Source organism: Trachemys scripta, chromosome 7 (assembly GCF_013100865.1).
Source record: "Trachemys scripta elegans isolate TJP31775 chromosome 7, CAS_Tse_1.0, whole genome shotgun sequence".
Taxonomy (NCBI): domain Eukaryota; kingdom Metazoa; phylum Chordata; order Testudines; family Emydidae; genus Trachemys; species Trachemys scripta.
The window spans coordinates 33,539,936-33,556,379 of NC_048304.1; the positions used below are offsets into that span (position 1 = coordinate 33,539,936).

Sequence of the window (16,444 nt, forward strand, 5' to 3'; positions counted from 1 at the left end):
TTGTACCAAACACTAGTGCTAGGTCTGGCAGCAAGGCTAGAACTGAGGGACAACCTGGATCCCCAAGATAGCACTACCGCCCTCCAGCCACTGCAAACCCCCCAGTGCTGGGACAGCCACTGTAAGTCCCTCCCACCCCAAGTCCCCGCAGGACAGCATTGCCAAGGGACCTGCCCTCCCAATTGGGACAATAAAGCACATGCCTATCCCTAGAGACCATCAAATTTGCAGATATCTGCTTTAGATCCAGAGATATCTGCATCCATGGATGTGGTTGTATTGTTTGCCATCTTTGTGGATCCAAATTTCTGTATCTGCGCAGGGCTCTACCTAGCCTCCTGCCATCCATAGAAGCCTTGTCAGTGACTAATGAAAGTAGGAGCAGGGCTGGGTTTCCGAGCTGGCTGATGTGGCCCCTTCAGGCCAGCGTCCTGCCTCATTCATGCACCAGTAGTGATCCCCCAGTCTCTTGTCTCCAGCACCAAGATCCCTGTTGATTTAGATAATGCATAGCATGTTGCGCCCACTGGGCAATCCTGCCTGTAGGCTTAGAGGGGAACATCTTGGCACTGCCCTGACGCAGTTTGATGCTGTTAGTGGCAATAATAATACATCTGGCCCCTCTTTACCCCAGGTGTGATACCCAGCTTCAGTCACGCACCCCTACCACCTCATACAGACTGTGCAGTCCAGCAGTAGCTGTAAGGTAGGAGCTTCCTTGACCTCTTCCCACAGTTCCTTCTGACCCCTCACCCCTTAGTGTATGATCTGAAGGGATCCCTCTGCATCTGGGCAGCATCCCCTCCTGCCAAGGAAACCATCATGCCAGCATGTTCCCCGAGTCTGCTTATTGCTAACCGGGGCTGGAGAAGGTTCCCTGAGTGTTCAGCCAATAAAGGGAACAGGCTCCCTGCTGCACCTGGTCATGGCTGTACTAAGACAACTGTGAGCTTCCCTACAGACACTCGCAGCAGTCAGCCCCTGCCCCAGAAGGAGCCCTCCTGATGCTCCACCTGAAGGGGAATGACCCACCACAACCACTGCCCTGAGACCCACCTAGCCCAGCTCAGTTCCTATCTCCTAAAGGCCAAGCAGAAGGAGACTATTCATTACCAAAAAAGCCCCTCCCACCCTTGCTTGTCCCTCTAGGGGTCAGGCCAGAGGGAGATGGTAAGGTTCATTTCATACACAGCCACTGTCCCCTTCCCTCCCACAAACAAAGCCCCCTTCTCGACCCTGACTTACAGCTGCCATGCTCAACACAGACTGCTGGGATGAGGGGCGCAATGGAAAAGCCCCAAAGGCAGCAGCGCAAACAAGCTGAGATACCAAGTGCCTCTGGCCCCACGGAGGGACCAGCCATGATTTTATTTCTTTCACAGGATACCATTGAGTCACACGTCAAAGCTCCAGTTCAGCCAGTCACTTCCCACAGAGATGGGATTGGCATTGCTTCAGCTCTAGAAAAGCAGGTAGAGGCCAGAGACGCTGGGAGCTGACCATTCACCCAGGGTCCGGCATAGAACAGAGCCAGGAGAATGAGAACAAGACACTCTCTGCCCCAAGGAGGCTGGAAAGTCACAGAGCTGCAGGCATCAATGCAGCAAGCAAGGGTGGGGCAAATTCCAAGTTTTGGAGTCGGTGGTTCAGCTGTCCAGTCCTGGCCCAGCCTCTGCTTCCTTCATCTCCACGTCTTGGGAGGCTGCAAGTTTCTTTCTCCTCCCACTGCCGGTGATTTTTTTTGTCTGTGCCAGGTTCACAGCTTCAACTTTGCTCAAGAGAAAAGGAAAATCACTTGTGCGCAGATAACAGTATTGTAATCTCTGTCACGCCCGGCCAAGATGCAAGGGGGCCCCCGTCACAGAGAAGAGAGTCCCTGCTTCCCATTTAAACAGGGTGGGAGAAAGGAAACATAATTATCCCCACTGGACAGACTAAGAACTGAGGCTCAAAGAGATGAAGTGACTCCTCCAAAGTCATACAGGGAGTCTGTGGCGGAGGCAGGAATTTGATCCCATCCGTGGCCTAGTCCAGCATTATGGACGCTGGACTAGCCAGGAAGCCCCAGAAGATTCTGGGGATTGTGAGTATCATGAGATTTTAGGAGCCGGAAGACCCTGAACTTTGCCCCCTCTTCAGAGCAGAGTCTGTCCATCCCTGCTCTTAGCTTCATTGGCCCCCTTTGGGTTACTCACCCATTTCAGGACCCTGACCACACACACCCTCCCCCAAGCCTCATGGGTCACAGCCAAGAAGGGGTTACCCTGCATGGTGGCTTTCTCCTTGGCAGCATGACGGATCTGCTTCATCAGCTTCCTCCGCTTCTTCCCTGAGAGGGTGATGTTGGCTCGTGAGCTGGAACTGTGGGGGGAGATACCCAAAGCCATATTACACCCTGAGACGGGGCAGGAACCAGAAGAAGCAGTTGAATCAGCAGCGTCTACTACCTCCCAGCTGCAGGTGCTCACTGGAGTCCAATGGTAACAGGGAGAGCAGCATGTTAAAACCACAGACCCCACCCCCTTCCCAGAGCTGGGAACAGAACCCAAGAGCCTTGGATCCCAGGGCCCCCTGCTCTAACCACTAGACCCCACAACCCTCCCAAAGCTGGGGATAGAGCCCAGGTGCCTGAAGAGATGGTGAGGCCTGAATGTTTCTAGGGGCCGCTGAGCTTATTCTGAGCTGGTGTCAAATATCAGGGGGTAGCCGTGTTAGTCTGTATCTACAAAAACAACAAGGAGGCTGGTGGCACCTTAAAGACTAACAGATTTATTTGGAAAAAGAAGAACAGGAGTACTTGTGGCACCTTACTCCTGTTCTTCTTTTTGCGGATACAGACTAACACGGCTGTTACTCTGAGATTTATTTGGGTATAAGCTTTCGTGAGTAAAAACCTCACTTCTTCAGATGCATAGAGTGAAAGTTACTTTAGTCTCTTAGTCATTAAGGTGTCACCAGACTCCTTGTTGTTATTCTGAGCTGGGATAGTTAAATGCCCTTCCCTGGCCCTCCGTCGCAGAGCAGCATCTGGAAGGGGGACTCACGCACGCTTCTTCAGGTGGTGGATGGTGATCAGTCCCTCGTCCACCACAGCTCCTGTGATCTGGTGCTTCCTTCTTTTCTCTTTGCTTAAAACCCGGCGTCTTTTGAAGAGGTTTTTCTTCAGCTCCTAAGGGAGGAAAAGCACAAGGCTCTTAACTCACCACCTGGCACCAGTAGCACCTCTGGAGCAGCCATGGGGCTAGGAAACCACAGGTGGAAGGCAGGGAGTGCACAGGACACAAAGTCACAGACCCAGCAAAACAGTATAGAAACCAGATCATAAAACACTTAGCAAATGACAATGCCAGAGGAGGGAGGGTCTGATGGTCCCCAGCTTGTTGGGAGCCAGAGAGAATTTGGGGGTTGGAGAGAAATAAAATCCTCCCGCCCACCACCCCTGTTTCCAACCCAGGGTTGGGGGAGGCAGGGAGCAAGGGCCTGGGGCTCAGCACTGCAGAAATACCGTAGATCAGAGCTATGTGTGGGGGAAAAGGGTGATGGGGCTGGTGTCCCAAGGAGACAATATGTTTCAGAACTGGGGATCAGGGTGTACGATTTCCGGGGGGGGGGGGAAGGGTCCAAGACAAGATAATGCGAAGGGGGAACCCGCCAAAGGGGATCTGAGGAGCGACTGGGCGTGTCGCAAAGGGAGAGGCAGGGCTCAGTTATGGGGGCAATAGAGGGGCCAGAGAGGACCCCCAGGAGATGGTTTGAGACCACGAGGGGGATCCCGTACAAGACCAATGAGGGACTGGATGATTATGGGGACTGGGAGGGCACCGGGTGGGGTACCCTGGGGAGAGCCCCGGGGGTAGGGCTGGGGCGGCTCTCAGTCACCGTTCGGGGCCGGTTGATTTTCCCTCCTGGGGTCCCCATGCTGCACCCACGTGAGCCCGGTCTCGCAACCCCCGACGAAAGCACTTCCAGGTTCTGGAAGGTTACGCCACGTGATGTGATCATCACACTTGTCTTCCGGTTCATTCCTCCCGCCTCCCCCATACACGTGTCCTACCTTCGTCCGGCCGCGCTGGGGATTTGAATTCGCAACGCGTTCTCTGATTGGGTAGAGCCGGATGCAGCTCTCTGATTGGGAGGCCGGCTGGCCAGTCACAACGAAGGTGCACTAGACCACGCCCCTGCCCTGGCACGTGGAGTCCCTCCCTGGCCTGCCTTATAAGCAGCCAGGATAAGGCGCGGCGTACGTTTCTAGTGACAATTTTTCGGCCGATCTGGGGATCTAAGGTGAGAGCGGTGATTGGTTGAGGTCCGAACGGGGACGACCAGCGGTGGCTGGACATCGGGGAGCAGCGTTCTGGGGGTCCTAGGACGGCGCCTCCTTTTCTTGGCAGGCCCGGGCGATGCGGTGCCCGGCTCTGTAATGCTCCGGAGGCAGAGGAAGGGGATCCCATCCCCCCCCGGTGTTCTGTCTTCGGTGCCAGCGGCTTCCCCATCTGCTGGTTCTATCCTCAAGCACCGGGACACGCAGCTGCGGCCCCGTGGGGAGGCTGCGTGCCAGACTAGGGGGCTCTCCTGAGGGGTGGGGGTAACCCTCCGTGGTAGGGGTCGCGGGTGGCTGGCCCTGGTGACAGATCATGGGGAGGGGGTTTCTTACGAATCTCTTTTTCTTTCTCAGGCTCTCACAAGGCCGGGAGGACTCAGCTCTACTCCTGTCGCTAGAGCGCACCGATGCTGGGGCTTGGAACCAGACACGACGTTATTGCAACCCCCTCTCCAGAGCTGCCCTGATGCCTCTAGGAGACCTGTTGCCTAAGGAGGGGCTGAGACTGATTCTGCGGGTGTGTTTGCCTGGGGCTGTGAGCTCCTAGGGCAGGGACCCCTCATGCAAACAATAGCATCTAGCTTGGTTTACAACTGGCCCCATGCGGCTTGGGCTCAGACTTGAGCTCAATGGAGGGGTGGAATTAATACTCCTTTCAGGGGGCTGATAGTGGTGGACCTAGGGGTGCTGAGCCCACATGAATTAATGGGACTGGTTCTTAAGTACCCAGGTAGTTTGAAAACGGGATATTAGGCTTCTGTGTCACGTAGCCCTTTTGAAAATGTGCCCCCAGTCCCTCTGTGGAAGAGCTAATGCTCCGGGTCCAAGATGACACCGATATGGGGCGGGTAACTGTTCAGACTTGTCTGTTTGCACAATTTAGCAAAGAGGTCCTGGGGACTTAAATTTAACCAACTTTGTTTCTATTTGGCTTACATCTGTTGGGCAGAGTAGAGTGTTAAGTGAAGTTGCTTTTAAACAGAGGTGAGGTATTCTAGTTTGAAGTAGTGCACGTTTTTGCGTAGGCGGGCTTGTGGGGTGAGGGCTGAGCCGGGGTTCTGCCTGGAGGGGGCAGTGCAGCCTATTGGATAGACTCCTGTAGTGGGAGTCAGGTGGCCTTGGTTCTATTCTTTGCTCTGTTGCTGGGTGATCTTGGTAAGTCTCGTTCTCGCCTTCATTAACGCCTCTGTAGCATGGGGCTTGAAGAGATCCTGACCTTGGCAAAGCAGGTGCCTCTGATCAGAAGTGCTGGGGAAGAGGTCGCGTGAACGCCTTGCACTAAAGCTCAATGAACATGCTCTTTGTGCTAATAAAGATTTGAATGGAGTTCAAACCCTCTTGTTGGTTGATTCTGTTTGCGGGACACCATGGGGGGCGTTCGTGTTAAAGCGCTGGCTGGCCTCAGCCGTTTCTGGGAGGGGACGTGGTGGAGACCAAGCTGCCTGAGCGAGGAAAATATCCCTGTGAAACTGAACCCTGCTCTCTGGCCATGAACCAGCCCCTCGCTAATGGGCGGCAGGGGCCCCCTGGGGCTCGTTAGGCTGCGCAGCTCCTAGGGCGGGGGCTGCCCAGCCATGGAGTAGAGGGGGGCCAGCAAGAGGCTAATCCCCCGCTGCTGCTTACTGTGACCAAAGCCACGTAGCTTCACTGAGGGGGGGATGGGAACCTGCTCTCAGGCCCGCGGGCAGGCTCGAGTTACAGATGGGGGGGCGGAGCTCAGGGCTGGGTCCCTGAGCGGGGATTAGTCTCCAGGCCCTGCCTCCCCGAGCACAGGGCCGCATGAAGTGGGCGGGGCTGGGCAGCGAGGCCCCGCCGCACCCCAAGGAGCGGGAGTCCGGGGTTAGGCAGCCGCCGCATGGCAGCGCTCATGCTCCTCCCGCGGGGCGGCCCGGCCCTGGGGACCCTGCTCCGGCCGCTCTGCTCCTGGGCAGGTGGGTGCCGGCTCCCCGGCGGGGTGGTCTAGGCAGGATGGGCTCGGGTGTGTCCGGTCTCCACAGTGGGTGCCGCTGCCAGGGGTCTCCGACGACACCGGGAAAGGCACAGGCATGTTCAGGGGGAGGGGGGCCATGGAGTGAGGCCTGGAGGGATGGGGGTTCCCAGGCCCATTGGATCAATTGTAGGGGCAGAAGGCAGGGGTCGTAGTCCCATTGGTTTAGACTATCATGCTGGGGGCATGGGAGATGAGGTGGGCCCATGGGGTAAGGCTGGGAGGTATAGGGGTGATAGGTTGGGGGGAAGATGGGGGTCCTGGCCTCACACAGTTGGGGCCCAGCCCTATGAGGTTAGCCTAGGGGTGGGGGAGATGGGGATCTCAGCCCTATGGGTAAGGTGGGGAGATGGGATCAGATTGGGTGACAGGGGTGGGAAGGGTCCTTGCCCTATGGGGTTATTTGGGGGAGAGGTGAGGATCCTGGTCATATGGAGTCAGGCTGGGTTATGATGGGGGAGAGGGAATCAGACTGGGGGGAGGGGTGGTCCTAGCACTATGGGGCCAGTTGGCAGGGGGATCACAGCCCCAGAAATGGAGCATTCAGTCTCACTTACCTCATCCCCAGCTCCGCAGCATATGTGGGCTCTGTGTAGGGTTGCTCCAGGATAGGGTTGCACCATCTGCATCACCCAGCCACCCAAAGGGAGTCTGCAGGGGCTGCAGGGGCTCTCCCATACCCCTCCAGCATAACTCCACAGGGCTGGGATCCACCCTTCCCAGCCTAGGCCTGAGCTGAGACTGGGCAATCCCAGCTCTATAGCGCTTCAGACCCCTCCCTGTGGGCCCTGCTGGGATCTTCCCCCCTCCCCCTACCGACTCCCCATCCCATGGACTGACCCCTCTTTCCTCCCCGCAGATGGCCTGCTCCACAACATGGCCCAGCCCGGTACATGGGACCGCTTCTACACACAGCAGGACACAGCTGGCACCCCCAGCCATTTCAACTGGTTCTTCGACTACAGGGCCATCTCCGGGCTCCTGCTCCCAACCCTGCGGGGCTGCGGCCCCCCTGAACCTAATCCCAGCCCCACTCGGGTGCTCGACGTGGGCTGTGGCACTTCGGATCTGGGCCTGGGGCTATACCGAGACTCCCCACACCCTGTCCACATCTCCTGTGTGGATGTGTCCCCTGTGGCCATCAGGTCTCTTCACCGGCTGCTCCAGGAGGTCCCCCCACCCCGACACCCCCTCTCCCAGCTTCACCTCCATGTGGCTGATGCCACTGACCTTGAGGGGGGTGGCTTTGGGGATGGTACTTTCCACCTGGTGCTGGACAAGGGCACGTGTGATTCACTGCTGCGCTGCCCCCAGGGGCCAGGCCAGGCTGGGCGGCTGGTGGCTGAGTGCTTGCGGGTGCTGCGCCCTGGGGGCAGCTTGCTGCAGTTTTCAGACGAGGACCCAGATGCCAGGGTCCCTTTCCTGGAGCAGGCTGGGGGGCCTGGCGTGACAGTGCAGGAAGTCAGGCACATTGGTGGCATATGCTACTATGTCTACACGCTCTGCCGGCCGGCCCTAGAGACACCAACCACTGGGGCACTGAACTAGGAGGGCACAGGAGACCCTGGACTATGGGGCCATGGATATGGGGGTGGGGAATTGGGGACCCTGCCCAAAGGGAGTTCAGGACTCAGGGTTGGGAGCATTAGGGACTAAGGGGATGGTGCCTCCAGTTAATGTGCCAGGGGACTTCCACAGCAGCATGTGCTCAGGGTGGGGGTGCCCAAGCCAGCTGGAGAATCATTAATAAAGGAATTAGCACCTTGCTGGAGTCTGGCTCGGTACTCTATCCCCCTACATCTAGGGGTGGTCACCCCCATAGTGGGCAACTCCTCCCTTGAACAGCAGCCCCCTCCTACTGCATCAGCCAGGGGCCCCACACCCCAGCTGCAGGTGCCCAGGTATTGCTGCCTCCCTCCATCCCCACAGATGAGCCACCACCTGGGCTTGAAGAGTGTGGAGCTCGCAGCCCCCAGGAGCCCAGCCCCACTGAGACACTACACCTGTTCCCCGGGCCTCACCAGCCACTTCACAGTGAGACATCACAGCTAGGACAGGAACCTTTTATTGCTGAGCTCAGCAGGGGAGGAGGGGGCAGCTTATACCCACCAGCACAAACCCCGCAGGCGGTTGGCCCCCCTGAGCCTTGGGTCCCCACTGTCCATACAGAGCAGGTGCCCAGTCTGGGCCCCAGCTCCTGGAGGTGGTGGGGGCAATGCGTGCCCCGTGGTGCTGCTGTCCCAGATCAAAGTCAGGTTGTCTCTTGCTCACAGATGAGGGGCACTGGATCCAGCAAGGAGGGAGCTCCAGGCAGCCAGGCTGGTCTTATTCTGCCCCCTAAGGTTCTGGTGGCAGGGGGCCCATCCCCTCCTGCTGCTGTCCAGCTCCTGGGGAGGGTGTCCTGAGCTACGTTCTCCCTCCCCAGGCTACAGCTGGGTTTCTAGTGGGGTCTGGAGCCAGGCGGGGAGTGGGGTCCTCTCTGCCCCTAGCAGCCTCACAGCAGCACTTCATCCAGGGTACTCTCCAGAGCAGGGGGGCCTGAAACAAAGTGCAGGGAGAGGCCTGAGGTCAGAGCCTTTGGGGCAGCACAGGAGGTAATGTGGGGCCCTGTTAGGATAATATCTATTTAAATACTAAGCCCCTCCCCTCTGTGCTCCCCAGGCCCCTCCCCCAAGCTGAACGCTCCTCCAACCCTCTCCCCAGGTCCCTCTCCTCCCCTTACCCTCACAAGCTGCCAGACCAAGCTCCATTAACCATCCAGCTCCATGCCAGCAGCGTTAACAGACCCCTCCCCAACGCCTCGCGGCCTGGTGGCTTTGACTAACTCAAACTATAGGTGGGGGGCAAAGTCGAAGGGGCCAGAGCCCTGGCAGAGAATGCCCTGCCAGCTGCACCCTCAGTGAGAGGGCCCCAGCTCAGACATCCCTGCTGATCACAGTCACAGCAGGATGGCCCAAGGAGAGACGCAACAGCCCCTTGGGCAGGACGGTCCCAGGACTTTATGGGTCACAGAGACCCTCTTAAGCTCTGACCAGCTGGGCGGCCAGGCAGTAAGCGAGCTGTGGCATCCTGCGCCAGTCCTCGCAGAGGGCACCTTGCAATAGCCCGAAGAACGTCTGAAAGGTGCCTACCCCAAGGGAAAGGTCATACGAACACAGGAGCTACCATATGGGGTCAGAGCAAAGGTCCATCTAGCCCAGTATCCCGTCTCCACCAGTGACCAGTATCAGAGCTTCAAGGCGAGTGTACAGAACAGGGCAATGCTGGAGAGATCCACCAGTGTCTGATTCTCGAGCTTCTGGCAGTCAGAGGTTCAGGGACACCCAGAGCATGGGGTTGTGTCCCTGACCATCTTGGCTAATAGCCACTGATGGGCCTGTCCTCCGTGCATTCATCTAATTATTTTCTGAACCCAGTTATACTTTTGGCCTTCACTACATCCCCAGACAATGGATTCCACAGGCGTGAACACCTCCTCTTGCTTGTTTTAAACCTACTGCCTATTCATTGCATTGTGGGAAAAGGTAAAGGGCACTGCATCAAATCTGGCAGGGCACTGCTCTAAGAAGACTGTCAAACAGCAACTCAGTCATCCAAGTTGTGGGCCCTGGGAATAAGTGGCAGAATCATTCCCCGAGGCTGAGAATGTAAGCCCAGAAGGGACCTTTAGATTATGTAGTCTGCCTTCCTGTGTAGCACAGGCTGGAGAATGTCCCCCAGACACTCCTGCATTGAGCCTAATCATTCGTATTTGACTGAAGAGCCTTCCAGAGAGGAAGCCAGCCTGGACTAGAGATGGAAACTCCACCCCTGCCCTGGGGAGCTTGTTCCAATGGTCAATCGCCTGTCCTGGGACAAATTTGGGCCTTGTTTCTAACTTGAGTTACTCTGACTTCAGCTTCCAGCCACTGTTTTTGTTCTGCCTGCCTCTGTGCAGTTCAAGCCCTTCTCTATCTGCTGTTTTCTCCCCGCAAAGGCCTCAGACACCTGAGCTAAACAGGTCAAGTTATTTCAGTCTCCCACTGGCAGGTGTTTTCTCCTGCCCTCCAGATCCCCTCCAATTCTCCGATGTGGCCCTCAGAGCCCCAGGATCAGGCTCACCAATACCCTGTACAGAGGAAAATCCCTCCTAGGGCTTGTCTGCTCTTGGAAATTGACCCACTAGCTATTTCGGAATAAGCCCCATGTGGACACTGGGCGTGGACTGAGCTAAGCAGGATCACGGCCCTTTCACTCCAGAATGTCCAAGGAGCTATTTTGGTACATTTCCAGGCACTGACAAGCCCCTCCCCGCCTTTTTGCCTCCTCTAGCTCCTCTGGCAGCTTCCCTCAAGGCCCCAGTGGCCCCTAGGCCTCAGCAGCCAGCTGGATCCCCTCCACACTCCCCTCACAATTTGACCATGGCTGAGGCACTGAATGGAGATGGAGAGCAGGGCCAGCCCCACGCCCTGACCCCCCAATAGCCTCATAGATACACTGAATGGGGGAGGGGCTCCTGCAGCACCATCCCACCCCCCAGAGCTTTATGGGGCCACCCTCCCCTCCCAATGGGGCTCTCGCCATGGAGGCTGGGGAGCCCAGATCCTGAGGTGCCTCCAAAACAAAGGGTTCTGGTCTGTATCCCAGGGTCCTGTTGAGCCCCTCTCCCCCTTGCATGGCCACGCCCCCCAGACTCTCCCAGCCCTGCCCCCAGACTCTCCAGGCCCTGCCCCCCACTCTCCAGGCCCCAGCCCTGCCCGCCAGACTCACCGGGCCCGGGCTCTGCTGCTTGCTCCTCTTCATCAGTGAAGAGCTCGTCCTCACCCTCCAGCAGCAGGAAGTCATCTGGGGGCCAGCGCAGCTCCCCGCTCTCCACCTCTCCTGCCTCTGTGGGTTCCACCACGATGGACGGCAGCCGGGCCTTCCCCTGCACTGGACTTCCAAGGGGGCCTTGGCATGGCTTCCTGGGGGGAGGATCTTTGCACATCTCCTTGCACAGCCCTTCACATGGCTCCATGGGGGGATCCCTGCACAGCTCCCAGGGAAGAATGTCCTCACACAGCTCCACGCACGCCACCTCGCAGGGCTCCCTGGGGGGATCCTCGCACATCGCCTCGCACATCTCCTCAGGGGGACCTTTGCACAACCCCTCACATGGCCCCGTAGGGGCGCCTTTGCCCATCTCACACGGCTCCAGGAAGAACTGGGAACAGAGGACAAGGGGGTTGGTTTGGGCTCTGGGGGAGCCTAGCTACCCAGAGACCTGGAATGGCGGGGAGGAAGGCAGGGCAGTGAGGCCCTGATATGAGAATTGGGGTCTGGATCTGATCTACAGGAGGTGGGGGCAGCAGCACAGGGGGCTCTGTCCTGAGGGCTCACCTAGCTCTCCATGGGGGCCTCATCCCAGGGGACCCAGTGGGGGGATGTCCCAGGAAGGGGGTGTCTCACCTGGTTCTGTGCAGGAGGCTCTGTCTGGATGAGACTCCTTCCCACTTCTGATAGCCACTGCATCTCCTGGTCAGTGCCGTGGGGCTGGGCCAGGCTGTTCCGCCCTGGGGTTGCCACAGGTAGCTGGATGGGGGTGCAGGCCTCACCAGGGGTCAGCACTGCCTGGGATGGAGCACCACTACAATCCCGAGTTCCTTCAGCCATGGCGATGCTGGGGGTAGAAACTGGGAGTCAGAGCTGGGAATGGCCCCGTCTCCTTCCTCCACCCAGCCAGGGTTAAGCCCCACGTCTATTCCCCAGGATCCAAGCCCTAAAGTTCAGACACCTCTGCACTGGGAATTCAGGCCCTTCACCAGATTTTTTTTTGGGGGGGGGGGAGGAAGGAGGGAAGGATTCCCCACACCACAGAATCCCATATACACACACTGGGACTCCTGGTCCTTCCCCTGTGGGGGATCCCGAGCCCACCAGACCCCACACACTGGGGCTCCCAGCTCTTCCCCTGGGGGAGAGCACTTCCCTGCCCCAAAGAGCCTCACTGTGACACCCCGAACCTTGCCAGGGGTCACCTCCCCCTTTCAGCTAGACTATCACCCCCCTCCTCCCTGAGAAGCCCCATTATGGGGACAGAGGGAGTTTGTGCCTGCGGTGACACCCCCACTCTCAGCACCCCGGTCGGTCACTCACCATCAGGCGCTACCCTGGGCCATCGCAGGATGTGCGGGGATTACAGGGCCCAGCAGTCCCCAGGGCAAGGAGCTGACAGATGCTCCAGGCACCATAAGCGCTTTGTCCTGACACCAAGCTAATCCTCTGGGCACAACAGCCCTATGGTGCCGGGGGGAGGGGAGGGAGGGGCTGGGATAGAGGGATGGGGGGCTGGATTCCTCTAGTCAGTGCTCCCCACTAGGACCCCCTGCATTGTCAGTGCCCCCCAACCTGACAAGAGCATCCCTGCTGGGCCCCCCTGTACTCCCAGCTCTTGGATCCCCCCTGCATTCAATACTCCCCAACCCAGGGAGAGTGCTCTCTTCTTGGATCCCCTCCTCCCTGGACTGCACTCTCAACCCCATCCCCCACACTATGAGGGCTGCCTGCTCCAGGGAGATGTTCCCAACCCCTGCACCTACAGACTAAGGTGGGAGCCCAGATCAGATAGGGGCGGGGGCAGGTGCTGCCCTGGGCGGGAGTTGTCCCAGAACAGGGATAATAACATGAGGGGAGGATTGGAATCAGGGCTCAGTTAATCACCCAGTGACCTCATGGGAACTGCCCAAGCAGCTAACTGGCTGCCCTGAAGGTGGGGGAGCTCTTTAAAGACCAGATAGGGGACCCAGATCTCAGCTTCTGGCATGAAGCTTGCACACCCCAGCTAAGGGGCAAGGCCACTGGATCCCTGGGGCTGCTCCAGTCATTAGGGGTGAAGGGGAGAAGAGATTGAGTCAGCAGATGCTACTGATACAGGCTGGCTTTCACCATGAACTGGGTCAGGGCAGCACTGGATTAATTTGTCAGCCATGGAGCAATGAACAGGGCCCCAGAGCCCCTGGGATTGGGAAGGCCCCACCTCAAGCTTTGTCCAGTTTCCAGGCCCCCCCATGGTCCCATTTCCCTGTCATGCCCAGGTCTAAGACAGCCTGATTACATGACTCCCAAAGTTTAAAGGGGCCTTAATGGGATTGGGGTGATGAGCCCTGGACAGATTAGAGAGGCCACTATGGGGCACATTCACAGCATCATGGGCTGTGGGAGAAATACCCCCACCCCTTCCCAGACCATTTTATCATTACAGACCACAAGATGTGGAGCCTCAGAACCAATGATTTGCCCACTGAGGGATGGAGACAGAAGGTTGGGTGCCCCCTGCTCCTACTTGCTTCCCAGGGAGGACCATGGCACAAATCACCACCTCCTCCCCCCGCCTGGTGGAGAGGGACCACAACAGAACTGCCTTCAGGACAGAAGGTTCCCTGGCCATGTGCAGCCCTGAGATTGATCAGATGAAATCCATTTGGCTCATTCGTGTTTCCCTCGTGCACTGCCCAAGACTAATGCAGAACGGGGTCAGCGGAGCCCTGACGCAGGAGGTTTAGGGGTTGTCTGAGGGAAGCCTGGCCTGGGGAGGCCCAGTCACAGGAAGAGGCAGGGGGAGGGGTCAGTGGAACTAACTAAGGCCTCTGTAGGTGCTGAGCATGAGAGCAGCCTGGGCAGAGCGAGACCTGCACAAATACACTCCCCCATCTACACGGCAAGGGACTGACTCCTCTGTGCCTCTCCAGATGGGGCTGCCCAGTGAGGACCAGACTGAAAACCCCAGAGCAGGCACACTGACCTAGCCACAAAACAGCTCCACCCCTTTCTGTGATGAGGGAGCAGGCATCTGGCCCGTCCCAGCCCCACACCACCCCTCTTTATGCTGGGCCGTCTGGGCCACCCACACGCCCCTGCCCTATGGTGGGAGATCGGGCCGTCAGGCCCAGCCACACACCCTCTCTGCAGTGGGGGAGCGGATAGGCTGGCCCAACCAGATACACAACCCTCTCTATGGCATAAGTCCTCTGATCTCTATGGTTGCAACGGGACGCTCTGGCCCACCAGTCCCTCCTTTCTATGGTAGCAAAAATCGAACATTATGGCCCCACTCCGCCTTCTCTCTATAGTAGCAAAAGGGGGCGCTCTATCCACAGTGCATGCTCTCTATGGTGGTGCCTGGCTCATACCGCCCCTCTATGGTAGCATAACAGGACGCTCTGCCCGGACCCCTCCCCCACTCTCTCTGGTTACCTTCTGTCCGCGACATCCCCCGGGAAGCCAGAACTCTGTGGCTACTCAGGGGTTTTCATACCGCGCCCTAATGGAACTCCTGCGACGCCTGGTGCTGGGGAGCCTGATGGTTGCTGGGACCACGGGGCTGGGGATCGGGGCCTGGGCGCTGGCAACGCCGCGGGAGCAGCGCAGGCGGGAGATAGCCAAGGTGAGGGGGCCTGGAAACTACCTCCCCTGGGGCGGGTCACAGAGCAGGGGGGCCTGGAAACCAACATTTCTTGGGTTGGGAGGAGAAGGGAACTAGAAATTGTTGCTTCACTCTCTTTTCAGGGAGAAGGTGGAGGTCTAGAAATCACCTTGCCCCCCCCCCCCCCCCACCGACCACTCCCTTCTCTCCTTAGGAGCTGCCGGAGGCAAACCCCCTGCGCTGGGCGGAGAGGCAACACCAGAATGAGCTGGTAATGGCAGCGATCAAAGAGGCAGCTGAAACAAATGAGAATGTGGCCCGGAGGTCTTCATCGGACTGGAGCAAGTGACACTTGACCATCACCCTCCCAAATGGGAGCCAAGGCAACTGGTACTGAGACCCCCCTGAGATGGAGCAGGCTGTATTTTCCATCCCTGAAGCCATCTGTGGTCTCCACAGTCCAGAATGGGATGGACACTCCCTGGCTGTCAGCAGCTGTAATGATCAGTGACCATTATGCTGCCGGGGGGCCTCTGTCTCTTATTCCCAGACCCTGGTCATACCCCCTGGGTATGGGGGTTATGCAGATCTGACAGAGTGAAAACTACAGCATGGGGTAAAGAAGCAGCATTTTCAGGTCTTTAATAAACTAACCTTGTAAAGACCAGTCTGTTGTTGTGGTTAACGCAGCTGGTGCAATGGGGTTGCTAATCATCATGCCTCCCACAGAACTGAATTTTGATAATATCCAGGCAGCTGGTGGGGGTAGATGCCCCTCCCACCAGGCTAAAAACTGCACAGGCTGATATTTTGTTATTCCTCCACCTTTCCCACTCTGCTGTTGTGCCTTATCGCCCTGTGAGGGTTTGGCTTTTCTATTGCAAGATCTTTGGCATAGGGTCTATTATTTGCTCTAGGTCTTTAAAGCTCCCCCTACAATGGGATCCTGGCTTGACTGGCCTTCAGCAACAGAAACATTAAGTAATTGTAGCTTTATCCTTCCTTCTGTCAGTTTGGTGTACCTGCTTCTCATGGTATACTGGGATTGTGCACTCGGGGTAGGGACCAGCTCTTCTCCATAGGTCCCTGGTGGGAGCTTCTAGATGTAGAGAATGCTGCAGTCCGTATTCTCAGCAGCACAGGCTATCATGAGTGTAGCACACCTGCCTCCTGCCCTCTATACTGACTTCCCCTAAGTTAAACTCAAGGCCTTGGTTCTTATCTTCAGTGTGCTCCATGGCTAAGCACAAGTTGCCAAAAGCTTGAGGACAAGAAGAGCAGAGCACTCTGCCCCTCAGGCACAACAGAACTCTGGCATCAGTTTGTCTGCACAGGAGATAGTGCTTCCCTGGGGGCTAGTCCCAGATTGTAAGAAACTCTCCCAGGAACTAAGAATCAAACCAAATTTCCCCATCTTCCACTCCAACGGTCTGGGCCACATCTCCAACTTGCTGTTGCGAACATCCGCACATAGAATATATCATCTCTAAAAAAAAAAACAGCCATAATGCTAGCAGTAACAAAAATCTTCCTTTGCTCCTCCTTGTAGAAAGAACCAGCTGTGGCAAATGTTAGTCATATCTTTTAATGCATCATTCACAAAGAAGCCAGATACCACGGGGAATAGGGCTGTATAAGAACCAGAATGGAGCAGAGTTGGTGCTACTGCAATACAAAGGAATAATGGTAATGTTGAATAATAGTTAATATAGATAATAAAGTTTTTGATATAAATAAAAACTAAACTAATTAAGCC

General features: G+C 57.1%; 4 protein-coding genes and 1 non-coding gene across 5 annotated transcripts; 3 read left to right on the plus strand and 2 right to left on the minus strand.

The window, feature by feature from the left end:
- Positions 1 to 1,321: 1,321 nt before the first annotated feature.
- C7H11orf98 (chromosome 7 C11orf98 homolog) lies at positions 1,322 to 4,038 on the minus strand. Its single transcript, XM_034775665.1, is given in 5 exon segments — positions 1,322 to 1,768; positions 2,264 to 2,361; positions 3,045 to 3,169; positions 3,930 to 3,944; positions 3,946 to 4,038. Coding segments are annotated over 5 exon segments (438 nt in total). The 5' UTR covers positions 4,024 to 4,038; the 3' UTR covers positions 1,322 to 1,646.
- A 336-nt stretch (positions 4,039 to 4,374) lies between these two features.
- On the plus strand, positions 4,375 to 4,526 carry LOC117881128. The gene has a single exon (XR_004646702.1). It is a non-coding gene; the product is annotated as a small nucleolar RNA SNORA57 (small nucleolar RNA).
- Positions 4,527 to 6,057: 1,531 nt separating this feature from the next.
- CSKMT (citrate synthase lysine methyltransferase) lies at positions 6,058 to 8,068 on the plus strand. Its single transcript, XM_034775666.1, has 2 exons — positions 6,058 to 6,252; positions 7,168 to 8,068. The coding sequence occupies exons 1-2, from the start codon at positions 6,177 to 6,179 to the stop codon at positions 7,854 to 7,856; spliced, it is 765 nt and encodes a 254-aa protein (XP_034631557.1). The 5' UTR covers positions 6,058 to 6,176; the 3' UTR covers positions 7,857 to 8,068.
- A 297-nt stretch (positions 8,069 to 8,365) lies between these two features.
- LOC117880024 lies at positions 8,366 to 14,266 on the minus strand. Its single transcript, XM_034775667.1, has 4 exons — positions 12,423 to 14,266; positions 11,736 to 11,946; positions 11,058 to 11,490; positions 8,366 to 8,846 (listed from the first exon to the last, which is right to left on the minus strand). The coding sequence occupies exons 2-4, from the start codon at positions 11,937 to 11,939 to the stop codon at positions 8,803 to 8,805; spliced, it is 681 nt and encodes a 226-aa protein (XP_034631558.1). The 5' UTR covers positions 11,940 to 11,946; positions 12,423 to 14,266; the 3' UTR covers positions 8,366 to 8,802.
- A 192-nt stretch (positions 14,267 to 14,458) lies between these two features.
- Positions 14,459 to 16,412, plus strand: LOC117880027 (ubiquinol-cytochrome-c reductase complex assembly factor 3-like). Its single transcript, XM_034775670.1, has 3 exons — positions 14,459 to 14,709; positions 14,903 to 15,078; positions 16,238 to 16,412. Exons 1-2 carry the CDS (start codon positions 14,590 to 14,592, stop codon positions 15,035 to 15,037), a joined length of 255 nt encoding a protein of 84 aa, XP_034631561.1. The 5' UTR covers positions 14,459 to 14,589; the 3' UTR covers positions 15,038 to 15,078; positions 16,238 to 16,412.
- The last annotated feature ends 32 nt before the right edge of the window (positions 16,413 to 16,444 follow it).